We start from the raw sequence: 27,022 nt of genomic DNA on the forward strand, positions 1-27,022 counted from the left end.
CATTATATTTTTAAATTATTTGATCACTTTGTAGATGCTTATATACTAGATTGAACCAAGTCTCTCTAATCTAAACTCATAAGCCAACATTTATTTTTCATTACCTTTCCCTTAATGATTTTGAGTGTATAAAGAGGAGGTCTTATAATTTAAAACATATTAATAAATTATTGGATCTTTGGATAGTGCTTAGTTTGTTCCCCACTCAAGAGTCCCATCTAGTTTTAGAGCAATGGGAACCTTTGATCGAACCTTAACACCCACATTTATTTATTTTCTAAATGTATTTGATCATTTATGCAAGATTATCATGTATTACTAAATTGAAACAAGTCTCTCCTAATCTAAATTCATAGGTCTGCCATTTAATGATAGAAATAGTAGTTAAATTAGCCAAAAAGATTTTTTTTTTATTTCTTAAGTTTAGAATCCATCCAGTTACATACATACATATATACATATATATAAATTATGTGCACATACACAGATACGTACTTATATATATGTTCAATCCATCCACCTTTAAGGCATCTTCATTAACACCACTTCAATTTTCTTCAATGTGTTTCATGATCCCAATTCAAAGCCTCTAGCATCCAGATCTCGCTCTACAATCTTATGCTTCACATGATCCAAATTTTTTTCTCTGTTGATTTCAATTTAACTGCCATCCCTTGAAAAAAAAATCACTCAGAAAATTTTAATTGGAATTAGTATTATATTAGTGTAAAGGTCTGCTTGTTTTATTGACTTAATGACTTAATTGACTTTCAATTGATTAAGTCATTAAGTTCATTTGTTTTTTCAACTTAACGAAAATTTCCCATCATTATATCATTAAGTTATCAAGCCAATTTTTTTGTTAATATCACTAAAAAATATTCCCCCAAAGTATCCATATCTAATTAATTAATTTTCATCTTTACCCAAATAAAATTTAATAATTAACATTATTACCCATTTCTATAACTTGTGATAATATAGTTCTAGACTATTATTAGTTTTATCTTTTTATTTTCTTCAAATTGACATTACTTATCTTCATAATTTTTTATGAATATTTTGATATAAAACATCATAAACTACAATAAAATCGGTCAACATATACTAATTCAGAGTATTAAAGGGCTGTATTCTATTGAACATGCTTTAAGTTATGATAATATATTATCTTATTTTTGTTTTAATACTTAAATTTATAAGGGCACAAATGTAAAAATGCTAGTTTTTAGATTTTTTAAGTTAAAAAACAAATAACTTAATATTTATTTGTAGTTATTCAAACCAAAAAAAAATTTAGATTTGGAAATTCAGCTCTATTCAGAATTTTAATTATTTCAGGTCTATTCAAATATCAGAAAAAAAAATTGTGAATATAATACTTAGAAAATATGAAAGCAAAGTTGTAAATTTAATCATTAAATAATTTAATAATTGGAGAATTGAATTTAATCCTAATTGTCTTTACAATATTATCTTAGTTATTTCCAACTAACAATACATTTGAGAAAATCATGTTATGACATATTAATTTTGAGTTAACTGTGTTAAATGTACAAATATTCCTTAATAAACTTGTGACTTAATATTTAATAGTTGAGACATTAAGAAACCAATTACAGTACTTGTGACATAGAATAAATTACCTGGAACATTAAAACACTAATAGCACTTGAGAGAATGAGAGACTAATTGCAAAACTTGTGAAAGAGAGTAAATGACTTGGAACACCAGAAGACAAAACAAAAATAATGTGATTTCAACCGGAATAACCGGTTACTTTACAATCATAATTGCACACATGTCGGTTGCATATCACGTCCGAGGGTAATTGCATAAAGGCTAATTTTTAAGGGATCTTTCCTGAGGTTTAGCATATTAACATTCATATGGATTACTTTTACATATCTCTCCTGAGGTTTCACGTAATAACAGTTTAATATAAAGTATTTTCGTATTTTTATATCCCTCCCCTGTAGTTAGTATTTCCGTCAATTGACCATTAATGGACCATAGGATGATGAAAATACCCTTTCAAGGCTGACAGGTACAATTTCCCAGCAAATTTTGGCAGTGTAATGATGCGAGCGAGCGTGGACTAGCTTGCATTTTTTTTTTTTTTTGAAAAGGGAAAATAACATTTTCATAACTTCAACAAAAATAGTACATCAATTATAGGAGCTAGAACACCAACAGCGGAATCACATGGGCCACGGGAGGGTTACAGAAAAATGTTTCATTGTCTTGTAACTTTCTTTTTAATTAATTAATTAAAATAAATAATTTTTTTGAAATATTCCTTGATTGGGTGGCAAATTGTTGTCTGCCGATTGGGAAAGAGTTAAGAACAAAGTTGTATTTCGAAATTATAAAACCTTAATAAAACCTGAAAATAAATAAAGTTTACTTTTAATCACAAGAATATGATGTAGAAAGTTAGAAAATGACTTCCATTCAAAGAAAGGAAGCCATTCATTTTGTTACTATTATTTGTTTAAGGGAAAAAGAAAAGAAAAGGAGCCACAAGAAACTGGTGAGCATTGAACGAAGCAAAATTAACTGACCACTTACTACTTCATATTTAAACTTGGAAGTGGGGGAACTGTAAACAACTCAACAAATACTCAGCATCACCAAATATTGGAACTGTCAAAGAAGTTCTCTCCGAAACCCGTAAACCAAAACCGAAGCCAAACCCATACCCAGTTTTTGCTGCTCATATGAAACAAGAGTTGTAGCAACAACAAGAACGAGAACAAGAGAAAGAGGCCAAGATTAGTGATAGCCCCCGCAAAGTTGAAGCCTTTGCCAAGAATGCTCAAGATAAGTAGAACTTGAGCAGCAGCAATGAGGAGGAAATCATGTCTCAAGTGTCCAAGATTTGCAGCGTCAGCGTCAGCGAGAGCCTCTCAACGATGACTAATGTCACTGACATGAGAGACATTGAAGAGGGCGAGTAAGAAGTGAGGCAACGACCGAGAGTGATTACTAGATCTCCGGCAAAGCCTCCGCCGAGAAACGGCTTCAGAAGAGACCGGGTCGTCAACCAATCCCCCACCAGGAGATCCGACCAATCACCCGCCAGACGAATTGGCAGCGGGTCCCCAGTTCAGATCCATGACTCGGGTCGGGTCAAATTCCCTGGGGAGAAGGGACCGGGGCGAATGCTCGAGAGGAGTAACTGGATGAGAAAGGATGTGGCTCTTAGGGCTCACTTTGTTTTGTGAAATTAGAAATTAGGGGAGCGAAATCGTGGGCTGCAACGGCGAGACATGGTGCGGCATGAAGGAATCACCGGGAGGGGTGACCGCACGAGAGAGGATGTGTTGTTAGGGATTTACTGCAATAGTTTTCCCCAAAAAAAATAATAAGAACCTTAAAAAAATTTTCGAGTTTTTTTTTTTTGTTTTAAATGAGATTTTACGATTTTAGCCTTGTATACTGATGGTATACATAACTTTGTGAAACTGTAGGGGAGGGATGTAAAAATACAGAGATACTTTCTATTAAACTGTTATTACATGAAACCTCAGGGGAGGTATGTAAAAATAACCCACATTAAGATATAATATATTGATGTAATTACAAAAACCTCCCCTATCATTAATATTCTGTTATCTTGACAGTTAGTTGATTGTCGAAATTTCCATAATACCCTTGTCTTCAAATATTTAATGATTAAATAAAGATGGACAGTTGGATAATAAAAATCCCGCCAAAATCACAAAATATGGAGTAAAAATATTGACATTGTATAGTAATAAAAAATGAAATAACAATATTGTCCTTGTAAATAAATGGTAATATTTTTAGCAGCAACACCTATAAATGGAGCCTTTGGCAAGCTCAACAAATCACCATAGCACACTTCGTTCTTCTTCTTCTTAAAAAATCTTAACATCCTTTTCAAAACTCACCACCCATTCAACTCATCAACAAAATCATTCAACAAAATCAATCTCAAACACTGCCTGAAAGCCACAGATTCTGATCTCTAAAAAAATGAAGCAAAATTTAGCTTGTGGCTTATGATATCAATGAGGTTTTTAAGTTTCTAATACTATGCTACTTTATTTCTTAAGATCCTGTTTGAGATTGATGTGCTATACTTTTTAAGCTACAGCTGCAGTGGAAAAAAAAAATTATAACTATCAAATGAAAGTTAATAATATGTATTAAATATAAATTTTAAATAATAATTTTGATAAAATTATTAAATATATAATAATTTTTTCATTATACAAGTGAAAAATCATAACAACATAGCTTACAAGCAACAGCAGAGTGTTTACCAAACATTTTAGTGCTACCCAACCTCAATCTCAAGCCCACCATAAATCTATTTCTGAATTTCTGCACTAACTATTTGTGCTAGCCCATGATCGAAAAGTCTGCTATCATATAAATGTGCTTACTCTTAACAACTTATTATGTCAAACAAAAATAAAATCATACTGACAACATGTTGAATAACAAGCAAGCATATGAGCAAATAATGTACAGTAGCAAGCACGACAAGCAGATAATACACAATAGCAAGCACAATAAAATCACAAGCCTCTACTCAAACTACTCCTTAACTGACACAGAATATTCATTCCAACAACAAAAGCAGCAAAAACCATAATAAAATAAAACACCTCATTATAAGGCAATTTATAAATTTATAAGCATTCCAGCAGCAATAAGAGTATCAAATGTCATCAACGGATGAATTCCATCAACCTATACAAATCAGCAGTAGCCAATATCAAGAGGAGCAGCAACTATAGTATCAATTTGCTATGATTAGAACAAACAGAAGGCATACTTAGCCTGTTCAAGCGTGTGAGTTTCTTAAGTATCACACAACAACAAAGTATACAAAAATATTCAAACCCACATCTATGGCTATAAGTGAGAAAAAGATGATACAACATCTTCATCATTCCTATGCATGCTTACACTTAAAGGTTATGTATCATCTGATCGCTCAAAAATATATTGTTAGATAAGAATGGCGTGGCTTCTACTGTCTTCACTCCATAATTACAACTTGATGTTTTGAATGCTGCTGGATGCATTAACTTGCTACTAGTCACTCTTCAGTAAGTTGTCCTTCATGATTAAAATAAACAAGTTAAAATGTAACACATGCTTTGTAAATACATCATGAGGAAAACAAACTTATAAACTAAGTAAATTAATTTATTAAGTGAATTTAAAACAAACAATGGAATACTTATCATTTCCATGAACATTGTCCTGAGCTAGCAGCAGCACATCGTTTTTATAGCCTGATCTCTCTCCCCTATCTTACATGTAGATAATTACATAATGGAAAAAATTATGTTACAACAAGATTTGAATTTATTCTAAATGGCAACATTACATAATCTGCTCTCAACAGCACGAAAACCCCATTTGCCCCAACATAACCAACACAGAAGCAAATGCTCCCTATTATAAGCAAAATCACACATCCATTTCAGCTTTTGCATTAAATCAAACAAAAAATCATCCTTTTCTCATTAAATCAAAGACATACAAGTCAATTAGTTTAACAAGCAATAGATTCATACAAGTGACAAAACCCACTTTTTTTTTGGTAATATAAAAACCATAACTTTCTAACATTATAAATTATGATTGTTTCAAAACTCAAGAAATCAGAAGGTATTACTCAAAGAACAACTTGCAGTAGCATATTCATGAAATTCAACAAACCCATTTTGATATATAATTAACACAGTCACAGCAAAAAAAAAAAAAAAAAAAGCAGCATCGGCAATATGTTTTAAATCACTGAATCTTCAAATGCAAGCTGTGATTTGAAGATTGACCTCTTATTCGCTCCAATCTCAGTCGTGGCTAACCCTGATCGACGGCGAAATTTGCTTCGTGGGAGCCTTGGGCCATTGCAGAGCTCATCTCGTTCATCACTCAAGGTACAATTGCTTGCGAAGTGTTGATCTTTGCACCAGCTTCTTCGATGCTTTCTCCAGAGCAAACAATTAAAAATGGTTGTGTTGTGGCCTTGTGGGTTTAGTACCAGAAACGAGGAGCATATCAATCCGGTTGGATGAAACTTTTATTTTACTTTTGTCCAATGGTTAAACAATTGAGCTGGGTAATTGAGTAATGTTAAAATATTAATATATTCTCAGACTTCAATGCAAGTTTAATTTTTTGATTCTAGTAATTGAGTCATGTTAAAATATTAATATATTCTCACACTTCGATGTAAATTTAACTTTTTTATTATGATTTTTTTTAATTTTAAATATATTTTTACATATTTATTCTTCAACACTGACGTTATACATATTTTTATATTAATAATAAAAAAATATTCGTAATTGCATTAATACTTTTTATTTAAATATTAATACACTAAACCTCCTCCAACAAATTACCCCTTGCATATACCAGATGCGTGGTAGGCACAAGCGACGGTTTGGGAATAAAGAATCATAATTGATTCGTCAATCAATTCGTATATTCTTATTTATTAAATTATTATTACTCCATAACTTTCGACAACCATAAATGTAATTTCCTTTCTTTTGCTCCCAACAAAAACCAACTCCAAGAAATGGGGTATCTTAGAAAGATCAATTGGCTACGTTAAAGAATCTATTACTCCTTTAAAAAAAAAAAAAAAATTTGTTATCATTTTATTAAGCTCATGGTATTACTATAACTTTAAGTTGTAGTTGGTGTAGAAAAAAATTATAAGTATAAAATAAAAATTAATAGTATATAATAAATATAATTTTTAAATTATAATTTTGACAAAACTTATAAAAGATATAATAGATTTTTTATCAAATAAATATAAAATTAAATTAATTTAGTTTCTAAGGTACAAAGTAATATTTACTACATAATTTAATATTGTGACTTTTAAATTATAACTATCAAAGTTCAATTTCAAACAGAGCCTAAGTCATTTACTATGTAAAATTTTTTCTTTATTTTAGAAAAAAAAAAACTCTTTAAGCATGATTTGGAGTTAAACATCAAATAGATAGTGAGAAGACAGACTTCATCAAACTTGCAGTGTAATTTAAAAAAAAAAACTGCTTTGGCCATTTCCCAAAAATGAAAAATTAAAGAAGGCTTTAATTTTCAAGAATTTCATTTTTTATTTAGAGAGAGAGAGGGGGGGGGGGGGAATCTAAACTATTAAATAAAAATTAAATTCCAATTTATAATTACTAGCACGTGGAAAAGAAACAGAAGATATTGATACTATGATGATATAAATTCTAATCCTTCGAAAACCAATTTTGATACTATATTAAATTACACAAAGAATTTGGAAAACTGACATAACACGTGACTTTGCTTTTATTTATTTATTTATTCCTTAACATAACACGTGACTTTGCTTTCAGTCAATGGGAAATACAAAATGTCATTTTTGGGGGAAAAAGAATGAAAACCAATGATGTTTGATAAAATAAATCCAAACTCCTTAATAATTTAAAACACATTTAAATTTTTACCCTTAGTAGTTGTTTGATGTAAGGAATATAAATATCTTTAATTATCTAATTACTTGAATAATATTTTTAATCATAATCAATTGAAATTTTTTTTAATTAATTCCGAAAAAATTTCAAAATTTATTGAAAAGTTAAATGGAAAATTAATATCTATATCTATATCTATCTCTATGTGTGTGTGTAGTATCTTTTTAGGCTAATAAGTTGAGGGCATTTGAAAATATAAAATAGTACATTTGAACAATAAAATAGTATATATGTAATTTTTCATCTTATTATTCTCCAAAAAAAGTGTTTATGTTTACACACACATAATATTAGGGATGGCAAATATCTAATTATGGATGGATAATATCCATCCAAACACAAATCCACAATTATCCATAATAGATATATCCATATCCATATCCAATATTTAATATTGGGCATGGATATGAATTTTATCCATATAACTATGGAGATCCATGGATATCCATGGATATTTTATTTTGATTATATAAAAATAATAATATAAAATATTTAAAATTCCAATATCAAATTTAGCTATTAAACTATTTATATTAGTAATAATATATATATATAATAAAATAAAATGGCGGTTCGGTGGTTGGTGGCGGCGGTCTGGCAACTTTCCGACGAATTCTGGCAGAAGTCTGGCGACCTTCCGGCGAAGCCGATGGTATTCCAGTGACTTTCCGGCGAGGTCCGGCGGTAATTCCGGCGATGTCCGACGGTGGTCCGGCGAGGTTCGGTGGTGGTCCGGCTATTTTCCGGCGAAGGTCTATTTATAATATTAAATTAATAAAATAAAATAATAATTATTAATAGTATTAAATAAGTTAAATAATTAAAGGGTAATTTTGAAAACTTTAGTTTTTAATATAAGAGGAATTTAAATTTTTCACTAGTTAATATAATATTTTTACAATTGTTTGTTTATTATATTTTTATTTTTTATTTTATAAAATTAAAATTTTTTAAATTTGTGTTGGGTTAAACGGATATCCATTGAATAAAAATAATTATCCATATCCATCTAGATATAATTTTAAAATATCCATTTCAAGATCCAAAAAATTTTAGATGAATATTATCCGATCCAATTAGATGGATATTGTGGATATCCATTATGGAGCGATCTAATTGCCATCCCTACACATATACATACATACATTTATATGGGGGTCCGCCCATGATACCTTTGTGACACTATACCACCAGTTTTTGTCCTTTTCATATCAGCTATCATGAACCATTAGATTTAACATCAAGTAGCTTAATGGCTTAAATGGATTTAATAGGTTATTAACTCTATAATACCTATTGTTTGCTTGCACATTATAAAATGACAAAATTCAAGCTTTGGACACATACCTCCGGATTGTTTTAAATTTTTACACTTAAGTCCATTACTTAGTTTGACTTTTTATTAGCTTATTTTAAAATTTGCATTTTAATATATAATAGCTCTATGTATTATTTAATAATCACTATTTTACATAGGATAAATTTGACTGTATACTAAATAAATTGACATGTGTTACTCTATGCTCAATATTTTGAAAATTAATTAGTTCATCCTCATCCACTAGATTTTTTATTTATTTAACCATTGACCACTTTGATCATAAAAAAATTAATTATGCCCTTATTAGAATTAAGGTAGAAAAAGATTAATCACCATCACAATCAATCTCCCAAATTTATTTCTCCTTTTGGTTCTAACCGTTATAAGTTAAAAAAAAAAAAAAAATTGCCTACAATCACTGCTAGTTTTATTGTCATTATTATAAATAAATTGCTCAAAGTTGATAGTTGAAGAATTTGATGGTGATTAATCTTTTTATTGTCTACTTCAACCATCAACTTTTTAGCCGCTTCTAGGCATGAAGAATTTGAACCCATTTGCATATCCCATGAGACAGTACTCACTAATATTATTTTAATTTTTAATTGTTACTCTTTTCTCTCTCTCTTTTTGTCTCTCGTCTCTATCATTTCCCCCCACTTTCCTTCATTTTTCTCGCCTCCCAAACAGCCATTATAAAATAGATTGTTTTAGAATTTTTTTTTTAATTTTAGAGAATTATATTTTGTACATGATGAATTAATTTTAGTGGGTGAAAACTAAAAATTAAAGGATAAGACTATTTCAATCCATAAAAATATTTGTTATACAAGGATAGTTTAGGAATATAAAGTTTTAGATGAAAATGGGTTTGAACTTTAAAGAGTAATTTTTCAGGTTAGAGTAGCAAGCTAACTGCAATTTTTCAATATACTAGAGTGAAAATGTAAATGAAATTAAGGAGTTAACTGTAATTTGCGAATAATCATCTCACAAAAGACAACAACTGGGGGTATAGTGTCGCAAAGCCACCATAGCCGGACCTACACACACATACTAAATTTTACATTTAATTTTTCAATTAATTATGATTAAAAAAACTCAATTAATTAAATAAGTAAAGGTATTCATATTTCTAATATCACCAAAGGTAAATTGATAATATTAGTAAAAAAACTAACACTCGGGAGAGTTTAGACATATTTAAGAATATGAGAAGATTTCGAATAGTGTTGTCAAATAATAGGAGAATTTAGCTCTTTTTTGAGTCACTTTTATCCAATATATAAGTTGTAAATCAAGATTGTGTAGGGGCCAATTAGATTTTTTATACCTAAATTTTTTTAATATTTTCTTTAAAATTCCGAAATTTTTTTCAAACTTTGCAAGTGTCCTAACACCTTCTAACCTTAAGCATGCTTCATCTCTGCCAGGATTGATAAAATTTATGTCAATTTTGTGTCACAAACATTTAGGTCGCTTCTTCACGAAAGGCCAGTTTTGTAATGATGTACCACTTAAAAAATCAATTATTTTATTTAGAATTAAATTTGTTCTTAAACATAATTTTAATGCAAACCGGGTGTTGTTAAAATAATGAAAGGCCGTCACACCCGTAATTTATTTACTCTGATAAACGACATTATTTATTGGATAAGTAGGGGACATAAGTTTTACAAATTTATCGGCTATAAGCCAATTACCGAAATCCTAAACCATGACCATCACCTATGGTCAAAATGAAATGTTCTCTTCAGAGGCAAACTTCAACTGTGGTCTGGATAAAATGGCAAACTTCAGCTATGGTCAAGATAAAATCATTATTATAATTATTAACTAATAAACCATGATCTTCAGAATGATCCAGATAAAATTTACAATCAAGAATCAAAATTGAATTATTGAAATGCCAATTGGGTCCTTTTAATTAACCAAATTCAAATACTAGAAAATTGTTGCTTCTTCGAAATTCTGTGTTAAGAATTTAAGATCTGTTTTACTAAGTGTAGACAAATTAAAACTTAAAAAATTAATTATACGCACATATTAGTATTCACGCAATATTGTTTACCATTCACATGATATTGTTTGTTAGTCACTTTTTATATTTATTGTTCATCATTACTATTTATAACATTATTCATGTTATTATTCATTCACCCTAAATCTATCAACATGTTAGAAACAATAAATTGCAAAAAGTAAAGCACACAAAGAATTTTTAAGTAGTTCGGATCATAAGCCTACATTAAGGGGACCATGCTTAGACATTACGCAACTTACTAAGTAATAAAAATATTATAATTTATTGAAATCTTATATAATTTTAGACACCTTCTTACTCTTACCGTCACCTAATTGATCTAACTTAGTAGACCTTACTTAGCTAGCATCGCTCAACTTTAATTATGTTTACTACTTTCTTAAGATTCCATTAACACGAAAGCGATCTCTTCGTCCCGAAAAAATCGAAGTAATCATCAAATAACATCTAATTGGGCTTTTAGTATTGGATTCTTATATTCAAGCCCCTGACTTCAACCGCTTAATTGGGCTTCCATCAAGACTTTCCTTTCATTTTACCTTGTGCGGAGCACAAGTGCCTTTGGGCTTCAATTTTGTCCTTAAAAAGATGGACGGCCCCACTTTTGCTTATGTTGTGGAATAAGATGTTTTGACACTAATGTTGACGATTACACAAGTTTTGAATGTCATCAAATTCTTTTGTAAGCTGGTTATCTATTTCCACACCGTCAGACGTAGGGATGGCAAAAATCCCCACGGGGATGGGTACTTTCGGGGATTTTTTTCATTCGGGGAAGGTATGAGGATAATTTCATACCCAATTTCTTATTCGGGAAAGAGACGGGAAAATTTTTTTACTCAATTTCTTATTCGGGAAGGGGACGGGGATGAGGTGGAATCCCCATCCCCTACCCATTTCCCATTTTAATTTTTTATTTAATTTTTATTTTTTAAAATTACTAGTAAATAAATAATAAAATTTGAATTATAAAATTATAAGTATTGGTAAAAATAAAAAATATCAAAATATTTATATTATTAAACTTTTAGGCCTAATTAACTAATTAAAGTCCTAAATTTTTATTTAGGACATTAAAAAGACCGGACATATTCTATTAGCCCAAAACTTTTGTTTTAATTTTAATATTCATTAAATATTTTAAACTTAAATCTATTTTTTATTAATCTTAAATCTATTTTTTATTTATTTTTAGATGTTATAATTGCCCACAACAAATCACAATTTTAATATATAATCTAATCTATATTTGCTCTTGATTTGCTTTGACTTAACTATTGTGTTATAAAGGAAATAGTCCACATTTATAAAGTACCCACGCCACCATGGAAAAGTTAATTTTGAATCTAAATTTGATCTTATTTGTAACAATTTTGTATTAGGCTATTAATTTGTTCATGATAGTTTATATCCCTTGCATGCTGCGTTACTTACTAATTTAATGTAAATGACTTTTGTAATGGATATTAATGTAAGATATATTTCGAACTTTACTTTTATTTGAATTTTTTATTTTAATATGATTAACTCAAAATCGAAAAAAAAAATGTATTAGTTATTTGGGGATCGAGGACCCTCGGGGATCCCCTGTTATTATTCAGGGAGGGGATGGAGATTTTCTTAAATAATTTTGACGGGAACGGAGAGGAGACGGGGACATACGCAAAATATCAGAGATGGGTACGGGAGAATTGGTCCCCTCCCCATTGCCATCCCCAGTCAGACGGTAAAGAAGACCAAATTTTGCTCTAATAGATTCGGATTTTTGGACACTATCAATCGCCATCCCCAGGACATAAGCTTTTGGTATACTTTCAATTCATTTGTGACTTGATTATCTAATTCATTCTCAAAAGTCAAAACTGGTTAACCATTACATCAGCTTTTAATGCATTTAAATTTTCTTGTTGGCTGATTATGATATCTATTCTATCAACGAATGCCATAAGCAAGAAGGCCTTGTTTTTTGCTCTAATAGATTTTAATGTTTAATGAAATTAAATGCACTGTATGTACCACTTCTGCTAGCTCCACAGCTTTGATTGGTAAAATCATTAGCCATGCAGTAGGTATATCATGAATATGCACTCAACAAATATGCATCTTGATTTATTTTCAATGTCTACTACATTGTACCCACTTGGGCTTGCAGTCTAGTGCTGAACCATTGCTCTTAAAATCAAGCATAACTATGAGGGCAATGGTTCGAATTCCCATCGATTAAAAACAAAGTATGAAATTATAATTTTACTCCTATAAATTAAAAGACTATTTTATTTGAAAATAAGAAAATTATAATTATAAAAATACCCTTAAATTTAATAAAAAATAAATCTCAAACAAAGGTGCTCAGTTGATTTTTATTTAATTTAGATTTTGTAAAATTTTAATAATTATTTTTATTAAAAAATTATAATTTTGTAAAATTTTAATAAAAATGACTGAATTTATTTATTAAAAATTATAATTTTACAAAATTTTATTACTGAATTTTTTATTAAAAAATAAATCCCAAAATTTTAATAATTTAGGGGATTTTTATTAAATCCCAAAATTTTGTAATTATTTTTATAATTATAATTTTTATTTAGATTTTTATTAAAAATAAAAATTCTAATTTTGGGATTTTTTTATTAAACTTAGGGGTATTTTTATAATTATAATTTTCTTAATTTTTAAAGTTTTTGTAAAATAAAATGGTCTTTTAATTTATTTAGGAGTAAAATTATCATTTCATTTAAATTATTTAACTGTGTTAGTTAAAAAGTGGCTAGTTGATACAAATTAAAAAAAAAAAGTGGTGCAGAGAACATGTTAGAATTTTTTAATGGTTAGATGAACATAAGGTAAAAAAAAATGGTTCAGTGATAATTTCCCTAAAAATAATAAATACAACATTTTTGTATTAAACTTCTTAGCTCTTTCTGACTGCTGCGTTTTTTAAATCCACACCATTTCAAGAAGAAAACGAAAACAACGTGGATTTTGTTCCTTCCATATGTAATATGATTATTAAATGTAAGGGGTCCATAGGCTCTTCAAACTTGCATTCGTACAATTAATTAGGAACCAACTTCGTACATTAAGTTAATAAATAATTCTAGCAATAAGTAGTTGTTGGTAGTTAGAGGTTAGCGATTTCTGCTTTGCTAGCTCAAAAGGTTGCTTATTTCATTTATATCGTTAATGTTAGGAAATCTATAATATTTGTGAATTTTTCCCCTCCACAGAATTTACTCCAGTTTTTTTTTATTGAAATTTATATTTTTTTCATCTGTTAGTAGTATCCTTTAAAGTGAGGATGACTTTACTAGAAAATAATTATATATATATATATAGAGAGAGAGAGAGAGAAAGAGAGTTCCTTTAACAAATATAGATTTTAATAATATGTATTTACATTAGAATGTGTGTTCTTTTTTTTTTCGTTTTTTAACTTGTCTATTACTTTATTAAAGTAAGAGAATTCCTTACTTTGGATTCAGAGATGTTTATTTTGAAATATTTTACCATGCATGCATTTAAATTTTGGATCCAAATATAAACATTTTGTTATATTTTGCACGCATTCATTTATAGTAGTGTATAATTTTTTAATAATGATGGAATTATAAACTATTGAACAAATTTATTTTGTATAAATTGACGTGGCAAAAATATATTGGTTGGATGAAGTTAGGGGTGGCAATATGGGTCAGTATTTGTTTATTCGATTCGATTCGATGCGAATTAAATGTGTTTGGGTTTGAAAAAATTGGTTCGTTTAATAAATGGGTGAATTCGATTCAATTCTCTAATTAAACAAATTGAATCCGGGTTTGAAGATATTAATTCGTTTATTCGTTTAGGATTCATTTAATAAACGGGTCATAAATTAATCAAATACATGTCGATTTGTTTAAAATTCATTTATTATTCATTTAATCAAATTACTTTTTGTCCTTAAATTTTTTTAAAATTTGAAGGTTATTTGTATTATTAAGGATTTGTAATTTGATATTTGGATGACTGTATATTTAATATTAGAATATGGTTTAGTTATTTGTATTTTGTTGTAAGTTGTTAAATTTGTGGCTTTTTTATATTTTGTTTTGCTTAATTTTGTTTATTAATTATATTTTTCTAACCGAATTGTAAACAAATCCTAATTTGATTCGATTCGTTATGGATTCGTAATAGGATAAACAAATAATAAACGAATCCGGATTGAATTCGATTTGTTTATTAATTCTACTAAACGAATTAAACAAATCGAACCGAATATTTAATAAATGAATCGAATCTGAATCCGAATCCTGAGATTTCAATTCGTTTAATAAACGAATCAAATCCAAATAAATAGAATTTTGACCAAATTCATTTACGATTCGATTTGAATTCGATTCGGTTATCCATTTTGCCACCCCTCATGAAGTAGCTCTTAGCCCACAAGATTTCTTTTTTGTTATTTTGTATTTTCATCCAACCAATGTGTTTAGGAAAATTGTTAGTTTCCTTCTACTGAAATCGATATATACCACTAACCCCCTTACGGTTTTTACAATAACCAATAACCTACAAGCACATAATTTTACAATATTATCCCTATTTTTAAATACACTTTTATCCATATTTGTTATAAATTAAATAAATCATATAAGTGAAAATTAAAATAAAAAATTTAAGTACTAAAAATAAGAAATATTTATTTAAGTGTGAATAAAAAATTAATAATAAGATACTTTATTGTACTTTTTTTGTTATCTTGTACATTTTTATAATAAATATATGTTTTATATTCCCAATATACATTATCAGACAAATGACCTATTTACCCCTCCTTTCCATTAAAATTTTGTTCTCAGGAGAATTTTTGGATATTATGAAAATAATAGAGGGATTAGTTATTAGGGTGGAAGTTGACAATCTCCCTGTATTTATGTCACTTCAGTTTGTATAAAAATTTATAATTCTAACATCACTCATAAGATTTAATTATGAATCACAATATTATAAAAAATTGAGCATAAAGTTCAAGTCAACATTGAATTCAAATCCAATTAGAAATTAGATATATCATTCATTCCTCTTTCTCTGATTTCTTCTTGTTCTTTATTTGAGTTATATGACCCCTCGTCTATTAAATTGTCTTGCACAAATCTGGAATAATCTTTCTTTTTTCCCCCTTTTATATTTCTTTGGGATTAATTATTTCTATACTTGAAACTAATTTAAAATTGTATTTAAAACATGTTTAATTTAAATCAGTAATTGGCATTCAAAAATTTATAATCAAAAGATTGTTTCTGAGAAGACTAAGTAGCAGGCCTTAAAGGAAAAGAAATAGGAGACAAAGAAGTTGGATTTTAAGAGAGAGAAAACTATAGAAAATGAATAAATACTCATTGATTAGGAGTGTTTATTTAAAAAAGGAAAAAAAAAGGAGTGTTTTCAGAGAGTAGGATCCTTTCCTAATCAGAATATTAGATCATGCAAGATCCTAATCTTTATTTTACAATTAAAGCATTATAACTAAGGGGTGTCTATAGCTTCAGTCTATTACAAACTTAAGTTGTCAATAATTAGAAGTTAAACAAAACAAAGAATGTTGGCATAAACAAGTTAAATTGAGAAAATTTAGACCTTTCGAAAGATATTATTGGCATTTCGAGAGAAATCATATATATATATATATATATTGAATATCACCAGGCTTTAAATAGAGTTGTGTACTTCAAGTTACAAATAAAAAATAGTAAACTCAAAGCATATTCTCATATACAAAATAGAAAAGAGATTTTTTTAAAAAGGGTTATTTTTCGCCACCCCCCATATGAATTGGCAAATATTACCATGCACCCTAATGTTTCAACAACTATTACTGTACACCCATTTCGTTAGAAATCACTGTTAACTTAACTGCTACAAGGATGGAATAGTAAAGTTGTAGTGATGAATAAAGGAAAAAGAAAGAAAAAAATTTGTTTTTTTCCTTCCTTCACCACAACGCCATTCATGCTCCATCTTCGTCTCTCCTCTATTCACACTCCATAACAAGCGCTTATTTCTTCCCTTTTCCATTTGCACTCCCCAGCAAGGGCTGTTCGCTTTTCCCTTCCATCGACGTCACAAGGGTCACATAACCAACTGCACTGCCATAGCGAATGCTCATTTCTGGGTGGAAACAAGCGACAGAAGCGTGACGCGAGATCGGGAGGCTTTTGGCAATTCGCAGAGTCATGGCCTGCTGCTGACTGACGCGGCATCGTCAATGGTGACTAGCAACTGCAAAATCACAACCCTAAAATTTTGGGGTTTCCATGTTATTGTTTACTAATTTTAGGTTTGGGTATTTTATAATTTGTTTGATATATAAATTATTTTGATTGTGCGTAGAAATTGGAAATTTATGTTGTCTGTGGTGCTTTCAAAGTAAATATTCGGGATATAGTGAATTTTTTTTATTTTACTTCAAAGATCTTTTTCTCACAAGATGCTTGTTTTGCAGAGCGGTGAAAGTTTTGAAGAAATAGAAGAAGAAAGAAAGAGTAGTAGCCATGATTGATTTCCTCTGCGCAGGAGCTTGGGATTTGAGAGTAAGCATGACTCTGAGAAGATCTCTAATTGTGATCAATTGGGTCTCACTTAAATCTTGGTAATAACGAATGACTTGCTTCATTTCTTTGCATCGGCTCGTGAAAGGGAAGTGGGAAATGTGACGATGTTGGAGCAGAAGAGTTGGACTCTGGGCTTTGGTTCTAGAACTGATAATTCCAATTAATTTTAGTTTTAGTTTAATTTCTTTAAAAAAAGCTTAATTTATTGTAATTATTTTCGGTCTGTATTTCATCATTTTTGTTTTACATTTTATAATTATCTTTTCAAGAAAATAAATTGGCAACTGCCAAATAATATATTCCTGTAATTTCTTTATAAATGTATGGGTTATTTAGTACTCCCAGTCAATTCAATTTGGATAGAGGGTAGTGTGCAGTGATAATTGTTGAAACATTAGGGTGCGTAATAATATTTGCCGATTCATATGGGGTGGCGAAAAATAACCCTTAAAAAAAATACTAAGCATAATTTTATTTTGGATAGCCATTAAATTCGGTTACGAATAAAAAATTAATTTAAATTTTATCCACTCCTTTTTTTAATAAAAAGAAATTATTATGAGAGGTGGTACCGTCATATATATATATATATATATATATATATATCACACACTCTCATTATCATGACATAAATGTGGTTCAGCTAAGCTGTGCCCTTATAAGAAGATTGATTTCTTGCAAACTGAATATGGAGACTAATCATACTACCGAGAGTATCCGACACCGGCATGCTTACTCCGGCGACAGAGAAAATGATAACACACCAGCAGTACTTGCGCATTTGGTGTGGGAAGAGGTAAAAGTTGAAGCAAAAAACTTGAGAAATGGTGCAAAAAAGAAGTTGATAAATAGCCTGAGTGGTTACGCACAGCCTGATCGAATTATGGCCATTATGGGTCCTTCTGGTTCTGGAAAATCAACCTTTCTCGATGCTTTGGCTGGTATCTTTATATACACATTTTATATATTATTACATATTATATATTATTACACACACACACACACATATATATACCAGCTCTGTTTAAAACAAGTTAAATACACATGCAGATTAAAATTTAATACTTTAATTTAAGTAATTAATGTTGTTACTGTTCCTGTGCTCCCTTTTTTTTATATATATCTAACAGGAAGACTCTCCAAAAATGTTATCATGACTGGGAGTGTTCAACTCAATCGGAAGAAGGGAGGCACAAACAGAAGAGATATTGTAAGTATTAATTTAATAAAAAAAAAAGGAAAATGAAAAGTGCCATAGAGGGAAAGCCCTCTGAATTTCTGATCATCTAGTAAGTTCTAACACCATTATTACTACTCCCTTTTCTTTTATGCTATTATTTTTCTATTATTATTGTCAAAAATTTAGCTTAGATGTAATAATATTGATGGCTGTACTTAAAAATATAAAAGCGCTTGATAAAATTAAATCAAGCATCATGATTTCTTCTTCTCTTCGCCCTCCTTTTTGTCGTGGACTGAGTAGTCCACTTCAATAATCCAATAAAAAGTACAAAACAAAGAGTCCCTTACAATTCTTTTGAATTGATCCATACATAATATTCATAGGGAGCTATCAAGACTACGAGGTGGAACTCCGGGAGAGGCATTAGAATCCTCAAGCTCGTCTGATAACTGGAAGAATCATTATGAAATGACCTATTAATTTATGATTCTTCTTCAAAATGACATTTTTATCATTATCGATTACTATTATTTATTTTACAATTTCATTATAAAAAAAATTTACAAACTCGTCAATTATTGTTTTCTTTTCAACATGTGCTAAATTTATGTATAATATTAAGGCCATCATAGTGTCTAGATAGGGATATTTATGTCAAATTGAAGGTAGTTAGAGACTTATTTTCTAAACAAATACATCCTCAAAATTTAAGAAAATAATCATACTGATCCCTAAATTTTTAAAAAGGAGACGTTAAGATTTTTTATATTTTATCATAATACTGTTTGAATGCAGTAAACTAGAAAATTAAATTTAAAAGTTTTTTAATTAATAAAAATATAATATAAACAATTTATCTAGTAGACTAATAATATTAAATTATTTTAAATATTTTAAATAATATTAAATTTCGAATTATTATATTCATTTTAGTAATATATTTATATTTATTATAAAGATTTTAGATAAATCGTTGGGTTAAATGGATTTTACGATTAACAAAATATCTCACTATTAATAATATTAAAATTATTTTTTATATAATATTCAAAATAATTCAAATTTAAACTCATATTTATTTATTTTAATACTATTTATTTATTATTATTAAAAATTACTTTAATATAATAAAATATGTCTAATAGATTGTAAAATATTAAAATATTTTTTAAATATTAAAATTATTTAAAATGTATATATTATTACATTTATCATTTTATTGTTATATTTCTATTTATTAAAAAATAATGGGCTTAATTTTTTAGAATTTATAGATTCAGAGGGCATTATGATAAAAAAAAAAAAAGGATCTTGATGTCCATTATTGAAAAAATGGGTATTTGCGTGACCATTTACCCAAACATTCCTGGTATATGTATTCTTTCTCCTAAAGAAAATGAAAATTTTTAGGGGCTAAAGTATTAATATTGCTTTAATTTATTATGAAGGAATAATGATAGTTTATGCTTCATAAACTTTTTTTTTTTTTACAACTTACATCTCTACTAAATTTTTTGTTACTCATTTCATCCCAACAATTAAAAGTTAACATAAATAATAGTAAAAATAAGGACAAAAGAATCATTGGAAGCATGATATGTTAAAGTTTAAATCATGATAAATGCCCTTTTACATCCCTATAGCTTAGCTTTAATACCCTATTACAATCCACATAAGTTATAAAATGTGTCAACACATCTAGAGATGACGAAAAAATTCAGGTCTAGCCCGGATCTGCAAAGATCTAGAAGATCCGGATTCGCATAAAATTGAAGACCCGTAAGGATTCAGATCCGAATCCAGATGCAAGTGCATAAAAAAAAAAAAAAGATATCCAAATCCATATTATTTTTAATTAATTCATTTGTTAAGTCAAAAGTAAATTAAAAAATATGTAAGATAAATGAAAAAATCAAACTTATGTGAATTTGTGGTGGTGTCTTTATTTGTGATGGTTTTAAATGGAATCTATATGGATTTATGATGTTTTTATTTGTGGATTTGTGGTGGTGTTAGGCTTGGATTATATTATTTTTTATGCTTGACTTATATTGCAGTATTTTTATTTTTGGATTGATGGTGTATTTTCTGTTTGTGGATTTATGGTGTTGTTGTATATTATTCTAGGTGTTGAATTATTGATGGTTGAATTATGATTGGATTTTATTTGATTTTTTTAGGTAAATTTGTTGAATTTTAAATTATTATTTAAATTTATTATGCGGATCTGGACATCCAAAAAACCCGTCAACAATCTGTACGGATATTATCTACATCTGGATCTGCATTTTTTTTTTTATCCAAATGCAGATCCGAATCTTAGAATATAATAGGGATCCGGATTTTTCCATGACATCCCTCTCTCCCAATTTTTTGCTCAAGTAATTAATAGTTTTAACCCGATAAAATTGTATAACTTAAATAAATGACATAAATCATTATGAATTATTTAAATAAGGACATTATTAATAATTAATAAAATTATTTTTCACTATTATTCAAATTTACTGTATAATTATTAATCATGTAAAACGTATTTTCTATAAGGGAAACTATTTAAATACTAACAGAAACTAATTTTTTATTAAAAATATTACTTTAATTATTCAATTTTCAAAGTTAAATAAGAAAATATTTTAAATATTTATTCCTTAATCAGAATTTACTGTTGGAAATGCATACAAAACATATAAATTGAAATAAAATAATAATTAAGTAACAATTATTTATATAAATATTAAGTTGAAGTTTTCAATGTGTAACATTGTTAAGTTTTTTATTCCCTCACTTATTTGAATTACCCAAATTAATTAAAGGTAAAATTGTCAAATTAAAAAAAATAAATCAAATTTGATTGATACATTTTTAACATTGCTATTAGAAGGGGAAAAAAATGATAAAGAAAATAAAAGGATGTTTCTTCACATTCACGTCGTGATAGAGAACTCATGAAATTTTCCATTTCATGATGGATTGGCTCAACTTTTTGGCCATGGTTTGGGGAGTTTTGAGTTATGTCTCATATTAATTAGTAAAAATGAGTTATTTGGATTTATAAGTAGGGTTAGTATTTTAAGTTAGATATTTAAAAATTTTAGGTCATGTCCTCTTCCAACAAGTGGTATCAGAGTCAAATCCTGATAACTACAACCTTAGTAGCCACTTTAGAATGTGATGGTGGAATAACTCATGTGTATGAGACCAAAAAATTAGAGTTTAATCTACTCAAGGATTTTGCTATGTTACATTGAATGTACCATACACAACTAACAAGAACCACACAATTATGTGGGTCCCACAATTTATGTGGTTTTTGTTGGTTGTGTATGGTACATTCAATGTAACATAGAGGCTCCCCTCTACTCAATATAATAATTTTTTAGATTGAATACTTGGAAATTTTAAACCAAACCCTACAACTACAAGAAGGAAAATGCTTGGTGTAGAGAAAGACGAGAGAAAGACGAGAGGAATAATGAAGAAAATAGTAGAGAGAGAGAGAGAGCAAAATTCTCTTGTCTTTCTCTCGTGCTTCTCTCTCTTTAGCACTACTCCTAGGAGAAATATTTGATGTATTAGGTTAGAGATGGACTTTTTGACTTTCGATGAAGTACCACCATTATTGCCAAAATAACAGTCAACTTGAACCACAAACTGGCATCTTATCACCAATCAACCCCCACACAAATCAGTCAAGACACTCATGGACAGTCCCACCCCTGATGAACCATCAAATGCCCCTCCTATACCACCACCGTTAGCACCGTGGGAGTTGACTGATGAAGAATGTTTTTATGCTTCTGACCGAACAGCAGAATATAAAGAGAGGCAGAGTATGGTTTAAAGGAAAATATGTCAATATATTACGACATTGTCATTAGCATTGGAAGCTGTAGAATGATCACAATATATGTACATAGACAGTGGCACTATCAGGAATTCAATATAAGAGGGGTTAAGTTATACCACACCAAGATTTAATTTTTTTTAAAAAAAAAACAAGTATTGAAATTTTTAAATTTCATTCAACATATGATATAATTTAAATTTTATAATACTTGCTACTATTAATAGCGATACTTAGTCATACGTTAAGGTAGCACCGCCCGTCTAAAATTTTAATAAAGTTTCAAACAAGTCGTTCTAATTAAATACATTTATTCGTAACGTTATTATTGGTATTTTCATTAAATTTACTAACGTCTCATCTTTCTTTATACATTGTTATTTATTCATCTCAACCTCAATTTCTTTCTCTCATCTAAGCCTCTCTCACTCTTCATCCTCCAATTTTAATTTAAAAAAAACACCCATATTAAATGCATGAATTTTTTTTTCCTCCCTGAAATTAAAAGAATCTGATTCAACAAAATAATCATCTCTTGTTCAATTCCAATTGCATATTATGATTTAATTCAATATTTTTACCAATGAGAAACTTTATGATTCTTTTCTTTCATAATTCTCTCAATTGAGTGCTTAATGAATTGCGAGCCCACTTAGTTTCTATATGTATTGATTGAATTTAAAAAAAAAATTGACTTTTATTCATTCTTATTTTATTCCCTGGATCAGTCTTTAAAAAAAATAGATATTATATTCTTTTACAACATTTTTTTTCTTTTGGTATGGGATACAAATTACTATAGTGAATCATTTTATGTATCTTTTTTGCAGTAGAGATTTCTTGTGAATGAATAGTTGAAGTATAATTTTTGAAAAAAAAAAAAAAAATAAATCTCGTAATTCGTTCAAGCTTGTAGATGTAGTTTGTTGATGGAGTCAATCATGGAAATAAATTCTTTTATAATTAAAAGAAAGATAAAAGAAAGAAACTCTCATTAATTTTCTTAAATTTGATAATGAAATTAACAAATAAGAGGAAGATAAGGGAAATTATTTTAATACATAAATCCTAAATCCCGATTTTTTTAGAGAAGAAATGAGTGAAGGAAGGAGCTAAGGGGAGATAACTTTCGTATACTAAAATTACATGAAATCAGAAGGGGCTTTTAGGATATTTCATAAATGAATTACTTAAACAAAAGAAATTTAAATTTATTTTTGAAGTCCGTAAGGGCTGCACACCATATGGCGCCACCTTTGTATATAGAGTAATAACCTTTTTGTAGTTTATTTCCTTCGCAATCAGACTTGTGATATATTTTAGTCTCAAAAGTATTTTTAGTATTTCACCTACTCTATTATTGAAGTACAAAATGATGAAATCATTTTTACGCCTCATAAAAATCTTGGGATCACCTCTAGATGAGTCCCCAATAGAGGTACTCCAACTCATTCCCTCAGGAGGGAGGGAAGAGCTTTTACCAACTAGCTAATTGCCGAGCCTAGAAGTCAAGACCGAGCTTCTTAGCTTCTCAATATTTGATATCACTTGAATCTCCCCATGTGTTATGAGACAATTATGTCCTCCATTTTGGGATTTGATGTTTTCAATTTGACTTTAGCTATCATACATCAAGATTGAATATTTTCAGATAGACTGGTTTCGTAGACTTCTGATACAATTAGTTGTAGCTTTATAGTGTACCATATAATTTGTAGTATTTAAAACAGAAGAAGAAGAAGATATATCAGACGACCTATTTATTTTTATTTATTTTCCAATTTGAAATTACATATTAGATGTAGTCTACTTTGATTTTTCAATTTCAGATAATCACTTTTTTTTTTCAGTGTTACGTCGCTCAAGACGAGTATTTCTTGGGGACACTCTCTGTAAGAGAAACGCTTACTTTCTCAGCTCACTTGAGGTTTCCAACTAAAATGACCAATGATGAGATAAATGACATAGTAGAGGAAACAATCATCAAAATGGGTCTCCAAGCTTGTGCTGAAACCAAGATAGGAAATTGGCACTTGAGGGGTATCAGCAGTGGGGAAAAGAAAAGGCTTAGCATTAGCATTGAGATTTTAACACAACCCACTGTCTTATTACTTGATGAACCCACTAGTGGCCTTGATAGTGCTTCAGCTTTCTTTGTGATTCAAGTTCTGAAATGTATAGCACTTGATGGAAGGATTGTCGTCTGCTCTATTCACCAGCCCAGCAGCCACCTTTTTTATTTGTTTGATGATTTGCTCCTCCTCTCTAATGGAGAAACAATCTATTTCGGGGATGCAAAAATGGCTGTTAAGGTAAGTCATAATCGAATATATATGTATATTCGATATAAAATTGACTGAATGTTCTTAACTTAATGAAGTCTGATTTAAAAAATTGCCATGCAGTTCTTTGCGGAAGCCGGGTTTCCTTGTCCATCAAGAAGAAACCCTTCGGACCATTTCCTTCGATGTATTAATTCTGATTTTGACAAGGTTGCTGGAAGCTCACTGAAATCTCAAGCACCAACTGTATGTACAGAAAACAAGCTTGCTTCCTATTGAAATCAATTTCAGAATCTGTATTATGTCTTATGGTTTGTGTTTCTTTCTTGCTTGGCTACAGGAGATTCCAATGTCATCAAATTCCCTAATGTATTTGTCTACAGAAGAGATCAAAGCAAAGCTTGTGGAGGAATACAGGAATTCTGAAATTTCAATGAATATAAGAAAAAGAGTTCGAGAGCTTGCACATAATGTACTATGTATGATATTTTTATTTTCTATTATCTAAGAATATCAATAATACCATTTACGACTGAATGTTTCAGGAACAAGAGGAGACTGTATTGAGCAAGGACAGGGCAAGCTGGTGGAAGCAGCTCTGCATATTGAGTCATCGCTCGTTCCTAAACATGTTAAGAGATATGGGATACTACTGGTTAAGGATAGTCTTCTACGTTCTAGTGTCAATAACTGTTGGCATTCTGTATCTCAATGTCGGATTATCCAACCCTGCAATCTACGGGAGGCCAAAGTGCGTAGCGTTCATTTATGGTTTCTTGATTTGCTTGTCAGTAGGAGGCTTACCATCTTTCATTGAAGAACACAAGGTAAAGGAAATTAATCCTTAGTTTCTAAAGATCATTTGATTTCTCTAGCTAAACTTTCTGCTGTAATTTCTTCATGGGAAATGCAGGCTTCATACCGCGAAAGAATCAGCTGCCATTATGGAGAGGCTGTGTTTGTACTGTCAAACTTCCTCTCATCGTTCCCTTTCCTGGTGATATTGTCCATATCTTCAGGAACAATATTGCATTATATGGTGCAATTTCATCCAGGATTTTCCCACTACTGCCATTTCTGTCTCAGTCTTTTCTGCTGCGTTTCAATCGTGGAGACTTGCATGATGGTTGTTGCATTGTTGGTACCTAATGTTTTGATGGGAATGGGAGTTGGAACTGCTCTAATAGTAAGCAAAACTCTGAACTCAAATCTCCCTAGTCATATTATGCACATATATTTGCTTGACAGATGCTATCATCCATCATATATATTCTGTAACTACTCATGGATGTAGGTACTTATGATGATGGTGTCTCCAGTTTTTAGAGGTGTTTCTGATCTTCCCAAGTTTTTCTGGCAGTATCCAATGTCCTACATCACTTTTGCTACATGGGCAATAGAGGTATAATCTATGGGCATTTTCTTCAATTACATATCTGAACATACTTGTAGGCTTAAAGGCTTATAAATCAATGAGTATGCTGTAGGCATTTATTTTATCTATCAGAGCATTGTGACTAGACTAATTTCAAATGGTCCATACAAAGGCCCCGTGTAGTAGTGTGGTTGGGCAATTACATCTTAAAAATTACAGCAATAAAATATTAAACACCCCATAATTTAAAAACTAAAATTGATTTTAATCTAACACTTATATGATAAAAAACCGATAATATCTATATTATTTTTATCAAAATTTTTATTTAAAAGTTATATTTATAATGCATTAATAACTTTTATTTCAAAAGTCGCAATTTTTTTCTCATAACAGTTGTAACTTATAAGTCACAACATCTTAATATCAAAACAGACCTAATTTGACTTCTTATTTGGCTTCTTATTTAGCCTATAATGGAGGATATCTTCTGAACTTGTAACATAGGGCCAGTTCAAGAATGACATGATAGGGCTCGAGTTTGATCCTGCGGTTCCTGGTGACCCAAAGCTTAAGGGTGAGGAAATTCTACTGAAACTTTATGGGGTTCAGCTGAATTACTGCAAATGGTGGGATTTGGCAGCTCTCTTCTGCATACTGACATGCTACAAGATTGTCTTATTTGCCACATTGAAATATAAAGACAAAGCATCAAAGCTGTTACACAGAGTTTTCGCCAGAAGTATTTTCCGACAAACACCTCAAAAAGATGATGTCAACAATATCTCTGTTGTGCCATAAATAAAATGTTATCAAGAGATTATTTATAAATGATGTTTTTGAATTATCAATAGTGT

General features: G+C 29.6%; 1 protein-coding gene across 1 annotated transcript; it reads left to right on the top strand.

The window, feature by feature from the left end:
• Positions 1-18,124: 18,124 nt before the first annotated feature.
• LOC18031296 (ABC transporter G family member 15) lies at positions 18,125-26,966 on the top strand. The gene is made up of 9 exons (XM_006421255.2): positions 18,125-18,419; positions 18,609-18,688; positions 24,359-24,820; positions 24,914-25,036; positions 25,131-25,262; positions 25,336-25,617; positions 25,704-25,976; positions 26,085-26,192; positions 26,673-26,966. Exons 1-9 carry the CDS (start codon positions 18,167-18,169, stop codon positions 26,964-26,966), a joined length of 2,007 nt encoding a protein of 668 aa, XP_006421318.2. The 5' UTR covers positions 18,125-18,166.
• Positions 26,967-27,022: the final 56 nt, after the last annotated feature.

Source organism: Citrus clementina, unplaced genomic scaffold, assembly GCF_000493195.1.
Source record: "Citrus clementina cultivar Clemenules unplaced genomic scaffold, Citrus_clementina_v1.0 scaffold_9, whole genome shotgun sequence".
NCBI classification, from domain to species: domain Eukaryota; kingdom Viridiplantae; phylum Streptophyta; class Magnoliopsida; order Sapindales; family Rutaceae; genus Citrus; species Citrus x clementina.